Raw genomic sequence first — 16,632 nt, 5'->3', positions numbered from 1 at the left:
AAAAGTTAATTAAACAAAAAAAAAAATACATTTGTTGGTTGCATAAGTATTCACCCCCCTGAGTCAATACTTTGTAGAAGCACCTTTGGCAGCAATTACAGCTGTGAGTCTTTTTGGGTAAGTCTCTACCAGCTTTGCACATCTGGATCCTGCAATTTTTGCCCATTCTTCTTGGCAAAATTGCTCAAGCTCTGTCAAGTTGGATGGGGACCGTTGGTGAACAGCAATTTTCAAGTCTTGCCACAGATTCTCAATTGGATTGAGGTCTGGGCTTTGACTGGGCCATTCTAAGACATTCAGGTTCTTGTTTTTAAACCACTCCAGTGTAGCTTTGGCTGTGTGTTTAAGGTCATTGTCCAGCTGGAAGGTGAACCTCCGCCCCAGTCCCAGGCCTCTTGCAGACTGAAATAGGTTTTCCTCTAGAATTTCCCTGTATTTGGCTTCATCCATCTTGCCCTCAATCCTGACCAGTTTCCCAGTCCCTGCCGAAGTTTATCCCGGACTTGTTTTGATAGCTCCTTGGTCTTCATGATGCTGTTTGTTTAGATATGCTCTCTAACAAACTCTGGGGCCTTCCGGAAACAGGTGTATTTAATCTGAGATCATGTAACACTTTAATTGCACACAGGTGGACTCCATTCAACTAATTATGTGACTTCTGAAGGCAATTGGTTGCACCAGAGCTTATTTAGGGGTGTCACAGCAAAGGGGGTCAATACATTTGTAAATAATTTTGAAAAATATGTAGATTTTTTCCCCCACTTCGACATTATGGACTATTTTGTGTAGATCAGTGACAAAAAATCCTAATTAAATCCATTTTAATTCCAGGTTGTAACACTACAAAATGTGGAAAAGTCCAAGGGGGGTGAATACTTATGCAAGGCACTGTGTGTGTGTATATATATATATATATATATATATATATATATATATATATATATATATATATATATATATACACAGTGCCTTGCAAAAGTATTCAGACCCCTGACCAATTCTCTCATATTACTGAATTAAAAATGCTACATTGAAATTTCGTTCTGTTTGATATTTTATTTTAAAACACTGAAACTCAAAATCAATTATTGTAAGGTGACGTTGGTTTTATGTTGTGAAATATTTTTAAGAAAAATAAAAAACTGAAATATCTTGCTTGCATAAGTATTCAACCCCCACACATTAATATTTGGTAGAGCCACCTTTCGCTGCAATAACAGCTTTAAGTCTTTTGGGGTAAGTATGTACCAGCTTTGCACACAGTGTCAGAGTGATTTTGGCCCATTCTTCTTGGCAGATTTGCTCCAGGTTGTTCAGGTTGGTTGGACGACGCTTGTGGACAGCAATTTTCAAATAGTGCCACAGATTCTTAATGGGATTGAGATCAGGACTTTGACTGGGCCACTGTAGGACATTCACCTTTTTGTTCTTGAGCCACTCCAATGTTGCTTTGGGATCATTGTCCTGCTGAAAGGTGAATTTCCTCCCAAGCTTCAGTTTTTTAGCAGACTGAAGCAGGTTCTCTTGCAGTATTTCCCTGTATTTCGCTCCATCCATTCTTCCTTCAATTTTAACAAGATGCCCAGTCCCTGCTGATGAGAATCCCCACAGCATGATGCTGCCACCACCATACTTCACTGTAGGGATGGTGTGTCTTGAGGCATGAGCAGTGTTAGGTTTGCGCCACACATAGCGCTGTCTTGGTCTCATCTGACCAGAAAACCTTTTCCCACATTGCAGCTGGGTGACTCTCATGCTTTCTGGCAAACTCCAGACGTGCTTTCAGATGGTACTTTTTGAGTAACGGCTTCTTTCTTGCCACCCTCCCATACATGCCAGTGTTATGCAGAGCTCTTGATATGGTTGACTGGTGCACCATTACTCCACTCCCAGCCACTGAACTCTGTAGCTCATTCAAAGTGATTGTTGACCTCTCTGTGGCTTCTCTCACAAGTCTCCTTCTTGTTTGAGTGCTGAGTTTTGAGGGACGGCCTTTTCTTGGCAGGGCCTGGGTGGTGTGATGCAGCTTCCACTTCCTGATTATTGATCCAACTGTGCTCACTGGGATATCTAAACACTTGGATATTATTTTGTACCCGTTCCCTAATCTATGCATTTGTATTAATTTATCTCTAACTTCTGTAGAATGCTCTTTGGTCTTCATTTTCCTTCAGATTCACAGCCTGACCAATGATCCTTCAACAGTGTTTTTTTTTATCCAGAAAATGTGACAGCAACTTTAATGGCTCACAGGTGGAGGCCAATGGTAAGGTAATTGTGTCCTTGTTAGGGCAATTTCTTTCATCGGTGTAAACTGGGAGCTTCCACAGCACAGGGGTTGAATACTTATGCAAGCAAGATATTTCAGTTTTTTATTTTTCTTAAAAATATTTCCCAACATAAAACCAATGTCACCTTACAATAATTGATTTTGAGTTTCAGTGTTTTAAAATAAAATATCAAACAGAACGAAATTTCAATGTACCATTTGTAATTCAGTAATATGAGAGAATTGGTCAGGGGACTGAATACTTTTGCAAGGCACTGTGTGTGTGTGTGTATATATATATATATATATATATATATATATATATATATATATATATATATATATATTAGAAAACGATTGAGTGTTAACAGCCAATCAGCTTCTAGATTTAGCAGGCTTCTATTTTGCATAGATGCCCACTGGAACGTTGAAGTGCTTAACTGTGAACTAAATTTTAAATCAATCCACGCATAAGTACCAGCTTTTTCCCTTAACATTCCAATCTACAACTAATCTGATAACATAAAAAGCTACTTAAACATTGATACCATCAATGCCAACCACTGTATAAGAGCAACTACTGTTCAGTTACTTTCTGACGCTGGTCTAGAGACAGGGGAAATCATGTCTGTGACAGGACACTGTAATGAAGGCTCAATTTGCAGCTACTGGACAACAAATCAACAGGAAAGACACGATTGGTCCACAATTCTGTCATTAGCTGGATCCAAACAACGCCCTGCCACAAAACTAGCCAGTCAAACAGCCAACCCTGTTTCAGTTCTTTCCGCAACAGCCAATCCACTCCCTGCCAGCTTGAATAACACCCCGCCTCCAACAAGTTTCGAGTCCGACTCTATACAACACGGACTATACAACAATTGTACATGTCCAGATAAATTATAATAAGAAAGAGTAAGACCCCAATAAATAAATATGTTAGCCAAATAATAATAATAAAAACAGTTTTCTCTGCGTTTGTCGTTTTTCTATTCTAATTATGTTAGGGACTATTTTCCTCAGCAGAAGGTTACCTGGCGAAATATCAGAAGTTCAAAGTAAATATAGGTTTACATTTTTTTTTTTTTTTAAAAGAGAAAATAAAGAAATAAATCATTTTAGCGATAGAGGCCTCTCGATGCATGCTCTACGGCTCGGGACGCATAACTCCAGTCGCGGTCATCTACCACACGGTGTAGCACTGGTGTATGTGTATATATACAGTTTGTGTATATATATATATATATATTGTAAAAGGACTCACCCTCTCGAGTTCGTTGCCCCTTTAAGAATGCGACCCAGACACAAGAAATTGATTTTTCAGCGCGGTTGCGCAATTTTTTTAATAACACACAAAAGTAAAACAAAGTACACAAAATAAACACCTAGCTCTTTCTGAGCACTAACTACACACGCAGGAACCTAACTATCACAGGACGGCTAAGCCGTTTCCCTGTTCCACAAAACTTAAGCACACAGGTTTGCACTGTACCTTTCTCCTCGGGACTGCTAGGAAGCAGAGCACTCCTTTCTGCCTCCTTCTCTTTAGCAGCCTCGAGCAGACTGCTTGCTCTCTTTTTAAACCCCCGCACCTGGGCTTAATTTCCAATAACGCCCAGGTGCGGATGACAATTAACAATAAAACAATTAAACAATTTAAACAAAACAATAAAGCAACACAAATCAAAACAGAACACAAATCAAAACAGTGCATTTCTCTAGCAGGGAGGTTTTAACCCCCTCCCTGCTGTTTCTCATAACCCGCTACTTTACATATCCCCCCCCTTGTCTTTACAAGACACAGGCCACGAGACGGCCACCTCCTCCCCTAAAACATAACCACCCACCCTCAAGACCATAAATGTCCCTTCTTGCCCTCTTCCACGGGCAGGCTCGAGGGTGGATCGGTCCACATCCCGGCTCAGCCAGGTAGGGACCGCGCACCGGCGACAAGGGGATCCAACGGTTCGACAGGGGCGACCGGAGCGTAGACCGTGGCACTGGAGGATGCAGCAGTGGGCAGAGATCTTCCCCTGGGAACCGGCGCAGTGATGTCCGATCCCCCAGGGGAAGCGAAGCAGCGAACAGGGGGAGCAAAAGCGACGTCTGGCAGCAGCCCAGCGACGTCTGGGTGCTCGGGAAGAGCGGAGCAGGGAACCAGGGGAAAAGCTGTGGCCAGTGCTGCACACTCCTGGGCTCAAGGTCCAGCGCAGGAAGGTCCGGGAAGACCGGCCGGGTGTCCTGGAGCAAGGGGTGAGGGACTGGACGCAGCGGTGCCGGACTGGACCGTAGGGGCGGTGGTCGGGGCTGTGGTGGAGGTATACTTTTCACCTCCCCCCTGGGCTCCGGAAGCGGCGGCTCCTCCCCTCTGGGCTCCGGAAGCGGCGGCTCCTCCCCTCTGGGCTCCGGAAGCGGCGGCTCCTCCCCTCTGGGCTCCGGAAGCGGCGGCTCCTCCCCTCTGGGCTCCGGAAGCGGCGGCTCCTCCCCTCTGGGCTCCGGAAGCGGCGGCTCCTCCCCCCTGGGCTCCGGAAGCGGCGGCTCCTCCCCTCTGGGCTCCGGAAGCGGCGGCTCCTCCCCTCTGGGCTCCGGAAGCGGCGGCTCCTCCCCTCTGGGCTCCGGAAGCGGAGGCTCCTCCTCTCTGGGTTCCGGCAGCGGCGGCTCCTCCCCCTCTGGCTCGGGAGGCTGCGGAGCTCCGCTAGCCTGCTCCCATTCTTGGAGCAGCAGCTCCAATTCTGTTGGCTCCCTTCTCTTCACTGGGGCCAACCCCATCTCTCTCTCCCATCTCCCAAGTTGCTCTCTCTGAGCAACAGCCTTCTTTGTAATCTGCTCGATCATTTGCAGTAAATCCATTTTTTTTTGGGGGGTCTTAGGGGCGCCCACACTTTCTGCCACCATATGTAAAAGGACTCACCCTCTCGAGTTCGTTGCCCCTTTAAGAATGCGACCCAGACACAAGAAATGGATTTTTCAGCGCGGTTGCGCAATTTTTTTAATAACACACAAAAGTAAAACAAAGTACACAAAATAAACACCTAGCTCTTTCTGAGCACTAACTACACACGCAGGAACCTAACTATCACAGGACGGCTAAGCCGTTTCCCTGTTCCACAAAACTTAAGCACACAGGTTTGCACTGTACCTTTCTCCTCGGGACTGCTAGGAAGCAGAGCACTCCTTTCTGCCTCCTTCTCTTTAGCAGCCTCGAGCAGACTGCTTGCTCTCTTTTTAAACCCCCGCACCTGGGTTTAATTTCCAATAACGCCCAGGTGCGGATGACAATTAACAATAAAACAATTAAACAATTTAAACAAAACAATAAAGCAACACAAATCAAAACAGAACACAAATCAAAACAGTGCATTTCTCTAGCAGGGAGGTTTTAACCCCCTCCCTGCTGTTTCTCATAACCCGCTACTTTACAATATATATATATATATATATAAAAAATTTATATTTATTGTTATATATATAAAATTTATAGGTTGCCCTCAATCTGCAGCAAAGGCATTATTGTGTTAAAGGAGATTCCTCCCCACATCATCACACTTCCACTACCCCACCGGTTGGCTTGAACAATGCAACAGTCAGCATAACGCTCACCATGACGTCTTTACACACACGTTATCTTCCGTCAGGTCTGTCAAGGGCAAAACGGCATTCATCGGTGAATAAAACACCACACCACTCTCTCTGCCACCACCTCAGATGTTCTCTGGCCCACAGAAGATGGCAATTTCGTCTCTCAGCTGTCAACATGTTACCCCCGGAACAGCCTCCGATTTTCATGCAGATGGCGAGCCACAGTCATTCTGCTGATGCGCAGGTTATTTTTTCCTGGAATTTCTCGTGCTGTAGCCACTGCAGTCTGAAAATGATTACGCAGATGGATCAGTCGGATCTGGTTTCCTGGTTTCTCTGCTGATTGTTGAAGCAGAACATCTCATTCTCTGGGCAACTTCTCTCACATACAGGCCACCTTCAATCATGCCGATAGCAACCAGGCGATCTTCATTACTCAAGCGGGGCATGGTCGTATCTTTCTCTGTTCTTGCGTTAATTAAAGTCATGTCTTTTCGAATGGCTATTTATATAGATTCTTAATCAGCTCAGTAAATCGTAGTACCAGCGGGGCATGGGGCTAAGATCGCTAAACACTTTGTGTGAATAGGTGAAGAAAATATAATCATGTGTATTATATATAAACCTGTGTCACTGTTTAACATACATACACCTGTGACGTGTTTAATCAAGTTTATAAATAGTCAGTTTTATTTTTGTGCTCTGTAATAGAATAGTGTCATCTTAGCGCCGTGTTGTTTCCTGCCACTTGTTAAACATCGAATGGAAAAAAAAGGCGAGCCTTTCACTTACGCTGAGTGGTTGGTAGTTTAGCAGAGCATACGTTTCAGTCCCATAGTCATGAAAGCCACCTTCAGATTTTTGTTGAAGTATAATTTTAATTATCACACCAAGTATGGCATAAACGTGGTGAACATGGGTTACTTCGCTTTCTAACATTTTGATTGATGTAACCAGAGGGGTGACATTTTCTGTCACAAACTTCAGCTGGCAAAATAAAAAAAACACCTTTCTTCAGAACTGATTAAGTTGTACAGCCTGTGACATTTGGCTCCAGAGGCTGACGCTTAGCAGAAATTTTGTAAACGGTCTCCAGTATTCAACTAAACAGCATTTTATCTTGTATGTCTAAAGGAATTAGGAGTAGCCAGAGCAACAGTAGTAGTTCCCTTGGTTGCATTTTGTTAAAGCAAGCACACAGGGTCTCTATTTCTGAACCTGAGTTCAGTGCAGATAATCAGTCTTTCAGTAGCTTGCTAAAGGTACTAAAATGAATGTTCTTGTGTATAAATATCTATTCAAATAACCATTAACTCTTATTATACTGGGTGGAGAATTTGACTAAGCTACTTTCATTTCATGTGCATGTATCCATGTTTTTTAGGATTGACCTACAAGAAGCTGAAGAGACTTGAAGAGGCTCTGGACTGCTTCCTAAAGCTCCATGCCATCCTGCGAAACAGTGCCCAGGTTATGTTCCAGCTAACAAGCCTGTATCCTCTCCAAAAACCTAGTCCCTGAGAATCATGGCTATTGTAAATACAGGCAGCAAGGACCAAGCTTTGTCAACTATGAGTTTACTGGTCATACAGTTTTTGAATTTGAGCAGCATTTTGTTAAGTTTTTTAAATGAAACAGTTATGCAAAGAGCTAGTCATGACACCAATTGATCTTTCAAAGATACTGTAGCATCTGCCCCATCTGCTGTAGATTGCTCCTCTATATATTCATATATATTGATTAACAGCATGTCCAATTACTGTGCCCCCACGGTTCAGGTATCATAAGAACATAAGAAAGTTTACAAACGAGAGGAGGCCATTCAGCCCATCTTGCTCGTTTGGTTGTTAGTAGCTTATTGATCCCAGAATCTCATCAAGCAGCTTCTTGAAGGATCCCAGGGTGTCAGCTTCAACAACATTACTGGGGAGTTGGTTCCAGACCCTCACAATTCTCTGTGTAAAAAAGTGCCTCCTATTTTCTGTTCTGAATGCCCCTTTATCTAATCTCCATTTATGACCCCTGGTCCTTGTTTCTTTTTTCAGGTCAAAGAAGTCCCCTGGGTCGACATTGTCTATACCTTTTAGGATTTTGAATGTTTGAATCAGATCGCCGCCTAGTCTTCTTTGTTCAAGACTGAATAGATTCAATTCTTTTAGCCTGTCTGCATACGACATGCCTTTTAAACCCGGGATAATTCTGGTTGCTTTTCTTTGCACTCTTTCTAGAGCAGCAATATCCTTTTTGTAACGAGGTGACCAGAACTGAACACAATATTCTAGGTGACGTCTTACTAATGCATTGTAATGGTTTAACATTACTTCCCTTGATTTAAATTTAACACTTCTCACAATATATCCGAGCATCTTGTTGGCCTTTTTTATAGCTTCCCCACATTGTCTAGATGAAGACATTTCTGAGTCAACATAAACTCCTAGGTCTTTTTCATAGTTCCCTTCTTCAATTTCAGTATCTCCCATATGATATTTATAATGCACAATTTTATTGCCTGCATGCAATACTTTACACTTTTCTCTATTAAATTTCATTTGCCATGTGTCTGCCCAGTTCTGAATGCTGTCTAGATCATTTTGAATGACCTTTGCTGCTGCAACAGTGTTTGCCACTCCTCCTATTTTTGTGTCGTCTGCAAATTTAACGAGTTTGCTTACTATACCAGAATCTAAATCATTAATGTAGATTAGGAATAATAGAGGACCTAATACTGATCCCTGTGGTATACCACTGGTTACCTCGCTCCATTTTGAGGTTTCTCCTCTAATCAGTACTTTCTGTTTTCTACATGTTAACCACTCCCTAATCCATGTGCATGCATTTCCTTGAATCCCTACTGCGTTCAGTTTGAGAATTAATCTTTTATGCGGGACTTTGTCAAAAGCTTTCTGGAAATCTAAATAAACCATGTCGTATGCTTTGCAATTATCCATTTTCAATGTTGCATCCTCAAAAAAGTCAAGCAGTTTAGTTAGACACGATCTCCCTTTCCCAAAACCATGCTGTCTGTCTCCCAGGATATTGTTACCATATAGGTAATTTTCCATTTTGGATCTTATTATAGTTTCCATAAGTTTACATATAATAGAAGTCAGGCTTACTGGTCTGTAGTTACCTGGTTTGGTTTTGTCTCCCTTTTTGTGGATCGTTATTACGTTTGCAATTTTCCAGTCTGTCGGTACAACCCCTGTGTCAAGAGACTGTTGCATGATCTTGGTTAGCGGTTTGTAAATAACTTATTTCATTTCTTTGAGTACTATTGGGAGGATCTCATCCGGCCCAGGGGATTTGTTTATTTTAAGAGTTCCTTGTCCATTTAACACTTCTGCCTCTGTTATGCTAAAGTTATTTAAAATTGGATAGGAACAGGTCGACATGTCGGGCATGTTGTCCGTGTGCTCCTTTGTAAAAACCTGTGAAAAGTAATCATTTAATATATTTGCTATTTTTTTTTCTTCATCTATGATTTTGCCATTTGTGTCTCTATCATTGGCTGACCCAGAGCCAGCACAGGGCACCCTGTCCTTTGCTGCATCTAAGGACCTGAATGTCCAAGTATTCATTTCTCATTTTTCCCATCTGAGGATGTGGAATCTGATGTTTTGGCTCCCGCGGTAAGCCCTTCCTTGTCAGAGAAGCTCAGTGCCCTGGTCAGATGAGCTACCATGGCGTTGCAGGCGCCTTGGTCCATGGAAGATGAGCCCAAATGTTCTGTCTTTGATAGGGTTGCTGCTGCTATACCAGCACTCGGCCCCGATGGTTCTTCCTGATTTTTTGCACGGAAGTTATGCTGAAGAAGGCCTGTGCAGCAGCCCACAAACAGGCAAAGCATTGGCGAAACAGGCACCCTCAGCCCAGGAAGCAGGTGCAGACTCATGCAGCCTCTGCTAGGGCTAATGCACCAAACTGTTTTCTGGGCACAGAGGCTGGCGTAATTACCGTAATCGCGAACAACAGCCGCAGGCACAAGCCCCTGCAAACAAGCAACCCTAGGAAAATGCCACAGGTCCAGTGCCCATTCTGTCAGGCCTACCTGGATTATAAATAAAGAAATGCAGCTGTTTAAAAAAAAAAAAAAAAAAAAACTATCGTGGCCCAACTCCCAGCAGCAGCATGAAACTCTATTTAATTGACCGAAAATTGTGCTTCTACCTGGGGAATCTGCTTACAGGTCTGTCCGTAGGACTACGGCATCCGAAAACGGAGATAACCCTTGTGACTAGATTGTAGTCGGGCGAATAGATCATGGTCTTCTTAAGGGTAAAAACAGTACCTAAAGACTGAACACCTTTTAAATTCAGATGTATAATGATTAGGGGTTGTAACAGGCTGGCTGAGTTGTGACATCAGGTCAGAAGCAGGAACTAAAAACAAACTGACACCAAATACTGCAGTTCAAAACAAACGACGCTGCGGCGCCGTTTTATTTAAGTAACAAAAATAAAATAAAAAGTTCAAACAGAAAACACAGTGCTCACAGAGCGAAATAAAAAAGGTAAACAAAACAAATCTTGAACACAAAATAATAATAAATGATCCAGGTCAGGCTGGGCAGTAGCCTTCACTGATCTTGGATTTTCTTTTTCGTTTAGTTTCGTTTTCCCTCGCTCCTCACTCGCTCGCTCTGCTGTAACACCCCCCGAGTGCAGCGAGCTGCAGGCTTTTATGCAGGTGACCACCTCCCGATTAGCAACAAATTAAATCACCTAATTAATTCGGGAGATGGCCATTGTCTGCACGAGGTTTATAAATTATTCCTGACAGAGGACGAGCACCAGTCTCGCCTCTGCCAGACCACATTTTAAATAAAACAAAACAATATAAAAACCTAGGCCGCACGGCTCTCGTCATCATTTAAATACAATAACTAAATACAGAAACAATAACAAAATACACTGCGCTTCGCCGTCATATAAATACAATAAAACATAATGACAATAATAATAATACAAACCAAATACAAAATAACACAGGGGCAAAGGAGGAAAGCCCGTTCTAAAAATAAATAAACAGAACACTGTACAGGGCTCCTTGCCCTGTTATTATTATTATTATTTATTTCTTAGCAGACGCCCTTATCCAGGGCGACTTACAATTATTACAAGATATCACATTATTTTTACATACAATTACCCATTTATACAGTTGGGTTTTTACTGGAGCAATCTAGGTAAAGTACCTTGCTCAAGGGTACAGCAGCAGTGTCCCAACCTGGGATTGAACCCACAACCCTCCGGTCAAGAGTCCAGAGCCCTAACCACTACTCCACACTACTGCCCCCCTGTTACAGTCTACTTGAATCACGGTAAATTTATGTATTTTTCACGGGTATGTTGCGAAATAAAATTAGGATTTCGCGGACCTGTTTAAACATTAAATAAACCTAAGTAGAAAGTATTTTTATATTTCAGAACACTATAAAGCCTAAAAATAGTGGTACTTGCTTCCTTACTAAAACATAGTGCTGTCATTTGTTAAAGGCAAGCATGCAGCATCCCCCAGCAGTTGACTTGCCCATACATTGAGACTGCACGTTCTGCATCCACTGAATTGGTTGGAAGTTAAGGCAAAGCTTTGCCAAGTTATACAGATGTGGAAATCGATTAGAAACAGCCACCGGTCACCCAAGGGCATCTGGCATACTTTATGTATGCAGCACGTTCGCTGTCATATTATTTTGTCCCATCCAATAATTTGTTTTATTAGTACCGAGTCAGAACATAGAGAACGTGGCTATTTGGGTCTAAAATTCCAACTGTGAAAAAGTAAGCAGCAGGTTGAAGCGAGGTGGCTGTGCTGGATCGTTTTAGTACTGATTTAACTTGCAGACAGGAATACTTCTTGTCTGCGCTGACTTTCTGAAAGCTGTTTATTTTACGTTCTGTTCAGTTGCCTCTGTAGTAGCCTTTTGTTTAATGTGTGATTCTGAAGCTGAATAGCGATCGATCATATTTTCTCCAAAGACACATTTAAGATATGCAAAATAATTACCTCTGCATGTACAGTTTCTTTAGGAAATATCTTGAAATGATCATCAGCCCAAATACACTTTGCTTTTTTTGTCGTCCATTTCTACTATTACTACTAAACTTTGTCATTTGAATTGTAAACAAGAACGTTAACTGCTTTGGAGAATTTATTTAGAAAATGTGACTTGTGGACGTTTTTTGTTTGTTTGTTTTTTGCTTAAGTGCAATGCACACGGGACGGCAAAGGAATCAAAATATATATATATATATATAATGCTAAGGGCGAAACCCGTTGTTCTGGCGAGTCTAGTTTTGCCCGGGCCAATCTAGGTTCGCCAAGGGCTTCTGGGTGAATCTCCAAGTTACCACTTTTTTTCGGCACTTGCCCGCCTCCAATCAGGTGAATCTAGATTGGCCCAGAACTTGAAAAAGATGATTCGGCGAAACCAGTTTTTTCAACAGTTTTCACTGAATTTCAGGACTCGCTCAGGCGAGTCTAGTTTCATCCAACGCTTCAAAATCTATGCTGGATGAATCTGGTTCGCCTGTGCCATTATTTGGGCAAGTCTAGTTTCGTCCAAAGCTTCAACATCAATGCTGGGCCAATCTAGTTTTGCCTATGACAGTTATTTGGGTGAGTCTAGTTTTGCATTTCTACACTCTCCCCTGCCAGCTTCCAAGTGCATGTCGGGGTACCTGCCTCGCCTCCACTTCTGACAACAATGTAGCCACAGTGTGCTGGGTTTCCAGCTGCGGTTGAAAAGGCAGGACACCAGGGCTGCTTGTTCAAACCGGCATACTGTACGTCAGTGTGACAGGGTTGGCCGCGTGGTGACGTCAGGCCAGATGCAGGAAGAAAACACACAGGTTGAACACAAAACACACAGGTCAGGCTGGGCAGATGCTGTCGCTGATCCTGTGTACTTTTTAACTTTTCTTTTCTCCTTTCTCCTCTCGCTCTCCTCTGTACACCCACCATGAACTGAGAGCACTGCAGGTTTATATACCGTGGCCGAGGGGTTTAACTAGCTAGTAATTATTCTATTACCCCTTGGCCACAATCTGCATGAGTTTATTAATTACGTGTGACTGCCGACTAGTTTAACAAACAACGCTGCCGACCTTGCCTCTGCCAGAACACATTTAAATGAAAACAATGACAAAAACATACAGCTTCGCAGTCACATTCATAAATAAATGAATCATAACAATAATAATAATAATAATAATACAACAAAACAAATACAAAATAATAAATTGCACAGGTGCGGAGGGGTACCCCGTTCTAAAAATACACAAATAATCAGCCAAATACCTCGTCAGGAAAGTCCATACAGGCTTGTTTTACTTCCCTGTTACACTCTGTTCCAAACGTTACAATTGTGTTCCCACTCCTGCACGAACAAAACCACAAACAAAGGACAGACAAACAGACACAAACCCCCAGGATGGCCATCCCGTTTACATGCGATGTGGGCTATTTGTATGCAGGTGTGTAAAACTACCAATAAGGCATTACAAGGGGACTGAGTGGAGAAGCTACTAGAAAGTGATAAATCAATTACAAAGTGCTAGTCGATTTAATATATAAAAAACATGCACTAATCAAATCAAAGTGTACAATTATAAAAAATAAAACATAGAAGTGACAAATAAATACATGAAATATAACAGGAGCATTATTGACCCTGTTACAATCTTTACTATATTTTAATAGGCCAGGTTCCCATTACAAAAAAAAGTGGCTAGAAAATTATTTTCATAGTTTCATAACTTGAGGGGCAAGCTGTTTTTTTGCACCAATTGTTAGCCCTTGGTCTCCTACATCTTTGATCAAAATATCTCCATGAGTTTTTGTGTGAGAGTTAAAATTGTCATTAGTCCATGTAGTAAGTTTTGAGCTGAAATCTAGGGTTAGAGTATATAAAAAAATAAAATAAAAAAAACACAGTATCTTTGAGATAATGTCATATATCAGCAAATGACCACTCATTTGCTTTGTCACATTCAGGGCTATAGAGTGATATGAAAGACAATTCAATGGAACATAAAACAAGGTCACCAGAGGTCAGTTTATTACATCATCACTTGAGAACAACACATTTTAGATCTACTTTTAGTTCAAACAAGTTAACTCACACTTTAAATCATGTCATACAATAATGCTTTACACATCAAGCATTACTGTAGTTCTGGTAGTTTTTTTTTTTTTTTTTTTTTAAATGATGAATTTTCCCAAAATGCTAATTAACACAACAAGAGCTAATTAAAATGTTGCTATTTCACAAAAAAACGGCAAGTGTGTCAGCTTCTGACAACCAGACATTCCAGGTATTAAGACTTAAATAGGACTATATGATGAACAGAACATGTTCATACAATGATGAGCTCCCTTCTGTTCCACCGGAGATCATTTGTTGATTCATTATGCAAATTAAGAAGAGAATCCAATGAACATCATGGATATCAGATTGCTTGTTGTATTGATAAAAATAATCCACCAAGTAACTTGCATTTACCATGACATTTTAAAAATATCAAAATCAGAAGCTTGTTATACATGAAATGATGACATCATAGATCAGAATATTATCAGATTCCTAACTATTTTACATTAACATATCAGATCGGCAACAAATGGTGTCAAAGTTTCCATTTCAGTTATCCTCATCACTGTCATCATCAGAATCTTCAAATAAGGCATCAACAATGGTTTGTCACCATTACCCCATCCGACACAGGCAGAGTTCTGTACAAGCAACTTCGTTTTTGTTGCAGGAGCAACTGTCCTTCACGCATTGTGTCTTTTTACACCCACAATGCACATGATGGAGAACATGCTCAGGTGCAGGGTCACACGTCATCCACTGGATGACCAAGTCATTGTCTTGCGTTGTCCAACCATATCCAATTGGACTTGGGGCATTGATAACTTTCTCAGCAGCGCGCCAATCAGTGCACACCTGGTAATTAGCCCTTTTTGAATGGAGCAGCAGAGAATCTGATGTGAGAGACAGAGCCTTTTCATTAGCAGGATGAAAACAAAAAAGCTTGTATCTTGCTTCATTAACACATGGATAGCCATACAGTTCAGTCACAAATGTCTCCAATCCAGAAGCTACATCTTGAGGCAGATTGAAGTCCATCCCAAACTGGGCACATAGGTTTTTGTACTGAAGTCTTTTACAAACCATATCAAATGGATGCTTCTTGCCTTTCCCATGGGAAGCGCTTGTGGAGTCGCAGACAGTAAGCGCATGCAGACCTATCAATGCTCTACACATATCAATGCCAATATGAGAAGAGTTGCGATCCAGAGTCCAACTTGTATGCTTTGCCCCTGTCTGGAATAACAGATGACGTCATGTGATCAAGATGAGACAGTTGTATTATTACCACATCTGTGTCTGGACTCTTGACAAGTATATCACTGGACGTCATTGCAACATGCTTGCAATGAAGCAACAGTTTTGTGTCCAGCTTCCTCGTGGTCGCAGCACAGGTTCTGGCATCCATCACACGTATTTGACATTGTGACATTGCACCCCATGTGAGACAAACAAGACAGTATCCTTTAGGGTAAATGGGCTAGCATTTTGCCACATTTGAAAAAGGAACTCAATGAGAGCTTCTTTGTTTGGGCCACTCATTAAAAAGTTTTTCCATCGCAAAGGAAGTTTCTGCACGGCACCACAGATATGGCGTACTTGGGATCCTGATACCAAACGCCGCTTGTGTTCTGATGCTTTACTACTGACAGGAGGGTATCTGTCACAAATAAAGTCAACACGGCTGTTCTGGTCACGTTCAGCAATGTGCGCAATTTTCTTGAAGAGAAATGTAGCTAGTTCTTCAAACGTACCAGATAAGTTCTTGGAGAGAACTTGGATGAAGGCCATAGCATCAATGATGAGAGCATTCCTGGGTGGCACTTTGTCAACTAGACAGTTGTTATTGCACTGTTTCCTAATGTGCTTGAGCAAGACCGATTTGTCAGTTTTTGCCAGTGTTCCATTTGAGGAGGCGAGGGGGAACGATACAGGTCCGAGTGAATATGAGAGAATGTCCCGTAAGTCAGTGTTGCGTTTCCTGGCTATAATCAGAAGTCTTGTAAACGGCTTGCATGTCCCATTTAGTACAACTTACTTGCCCTTTGACACAGCAGTGACTTTTTTCAGTTGTTTGGAGGTCTTCAGCTTGTGCTTTTTAATAGTCTCATGAAACTCAAAATACCTCTTCAAATATGGTGCTTATGAATGATGCGCATGCCTGCTCACCATGATGAAATGCATTCTGAAGGTCACTGGTAGTATCTTCAGTGGCCACAACACTAGCGCTAATGCTCAATAGTAATGAATTGATCATCTGTTGAACACACCCGATGATTTTTTCAACAGCTTTCTCATCCCTCCGTCTAGCTGGTACATCAAAGTCTTTACGATTTCTTGTCTCTGCATGGAAGCCTGCCATCTTCTCACATTCTCGAACAATGGCCACTCGTTCACAACCAGACAAGATCCATTTAGGCACAGCATTGCGATTGAAGGTGAAGCCATTTGTGCCTCCTTTAGTTTTATCATCCCTATTGTCTGTTTGATGATGTGGTCGCATGCCTTTGCAGAAAAGCCATACTTGTCATTCTGCTGCACAACCCACTGATGATCATTGACTATATATTCATGAACCTTGGGATGCAATGTTGATAAATTAACCATCTCCATCTAATACGCTGGTAGATACCGTGAATAGTTGGTACAGTCACATGCAAAATACCACGGCAACATAGATCAAATTGAAGAT

General features: G+C 41.9%; 1 protein-coding gene across 3 annotated transcripts in view; it reads left to right on the top strand.

Moving 5' to 3' along the window:
• ift88 (intraflagellar transport 88 homolog) overlaps positions 1 to 16,632 on the top strand; it is a 115,248-nt gene that overhangs the window by 32,875 nt on the left and 65,741 nt on the right. For all 3 annotated transcript variants that reach the window (XM_034011769.3, XM_034011768.3, XM_059028763.1), the window contains one exon: positions 7,233 to 7,341. In XM_034011769.3, the coding sequence (XP_033867660.3) occupies positions 7,233 to 7,341 (109 nt within the window). The remainder of the gene's footprint in view (positions 1 to 7,232; positions 7,342 to 16,632) is intronic.

Source organism: Acipenser ruthenus, chromosome 8 (assembly GCF_902713425.1).
Source record: "Acipenser ruthenus chromosome 8, fAciRut3.2 maternal haplotype, whole genome shotgun sequence".
Lineage (NCBI taxonomy): Eukaryota > Metazoa > Chordata > Actinopteri > Acipenseriformes > Acipenseridae > Acipenser > Acipenser ruthenus.
This window is presented reverse-complemented; position numbering and strand designations above follow the sequence as displayed.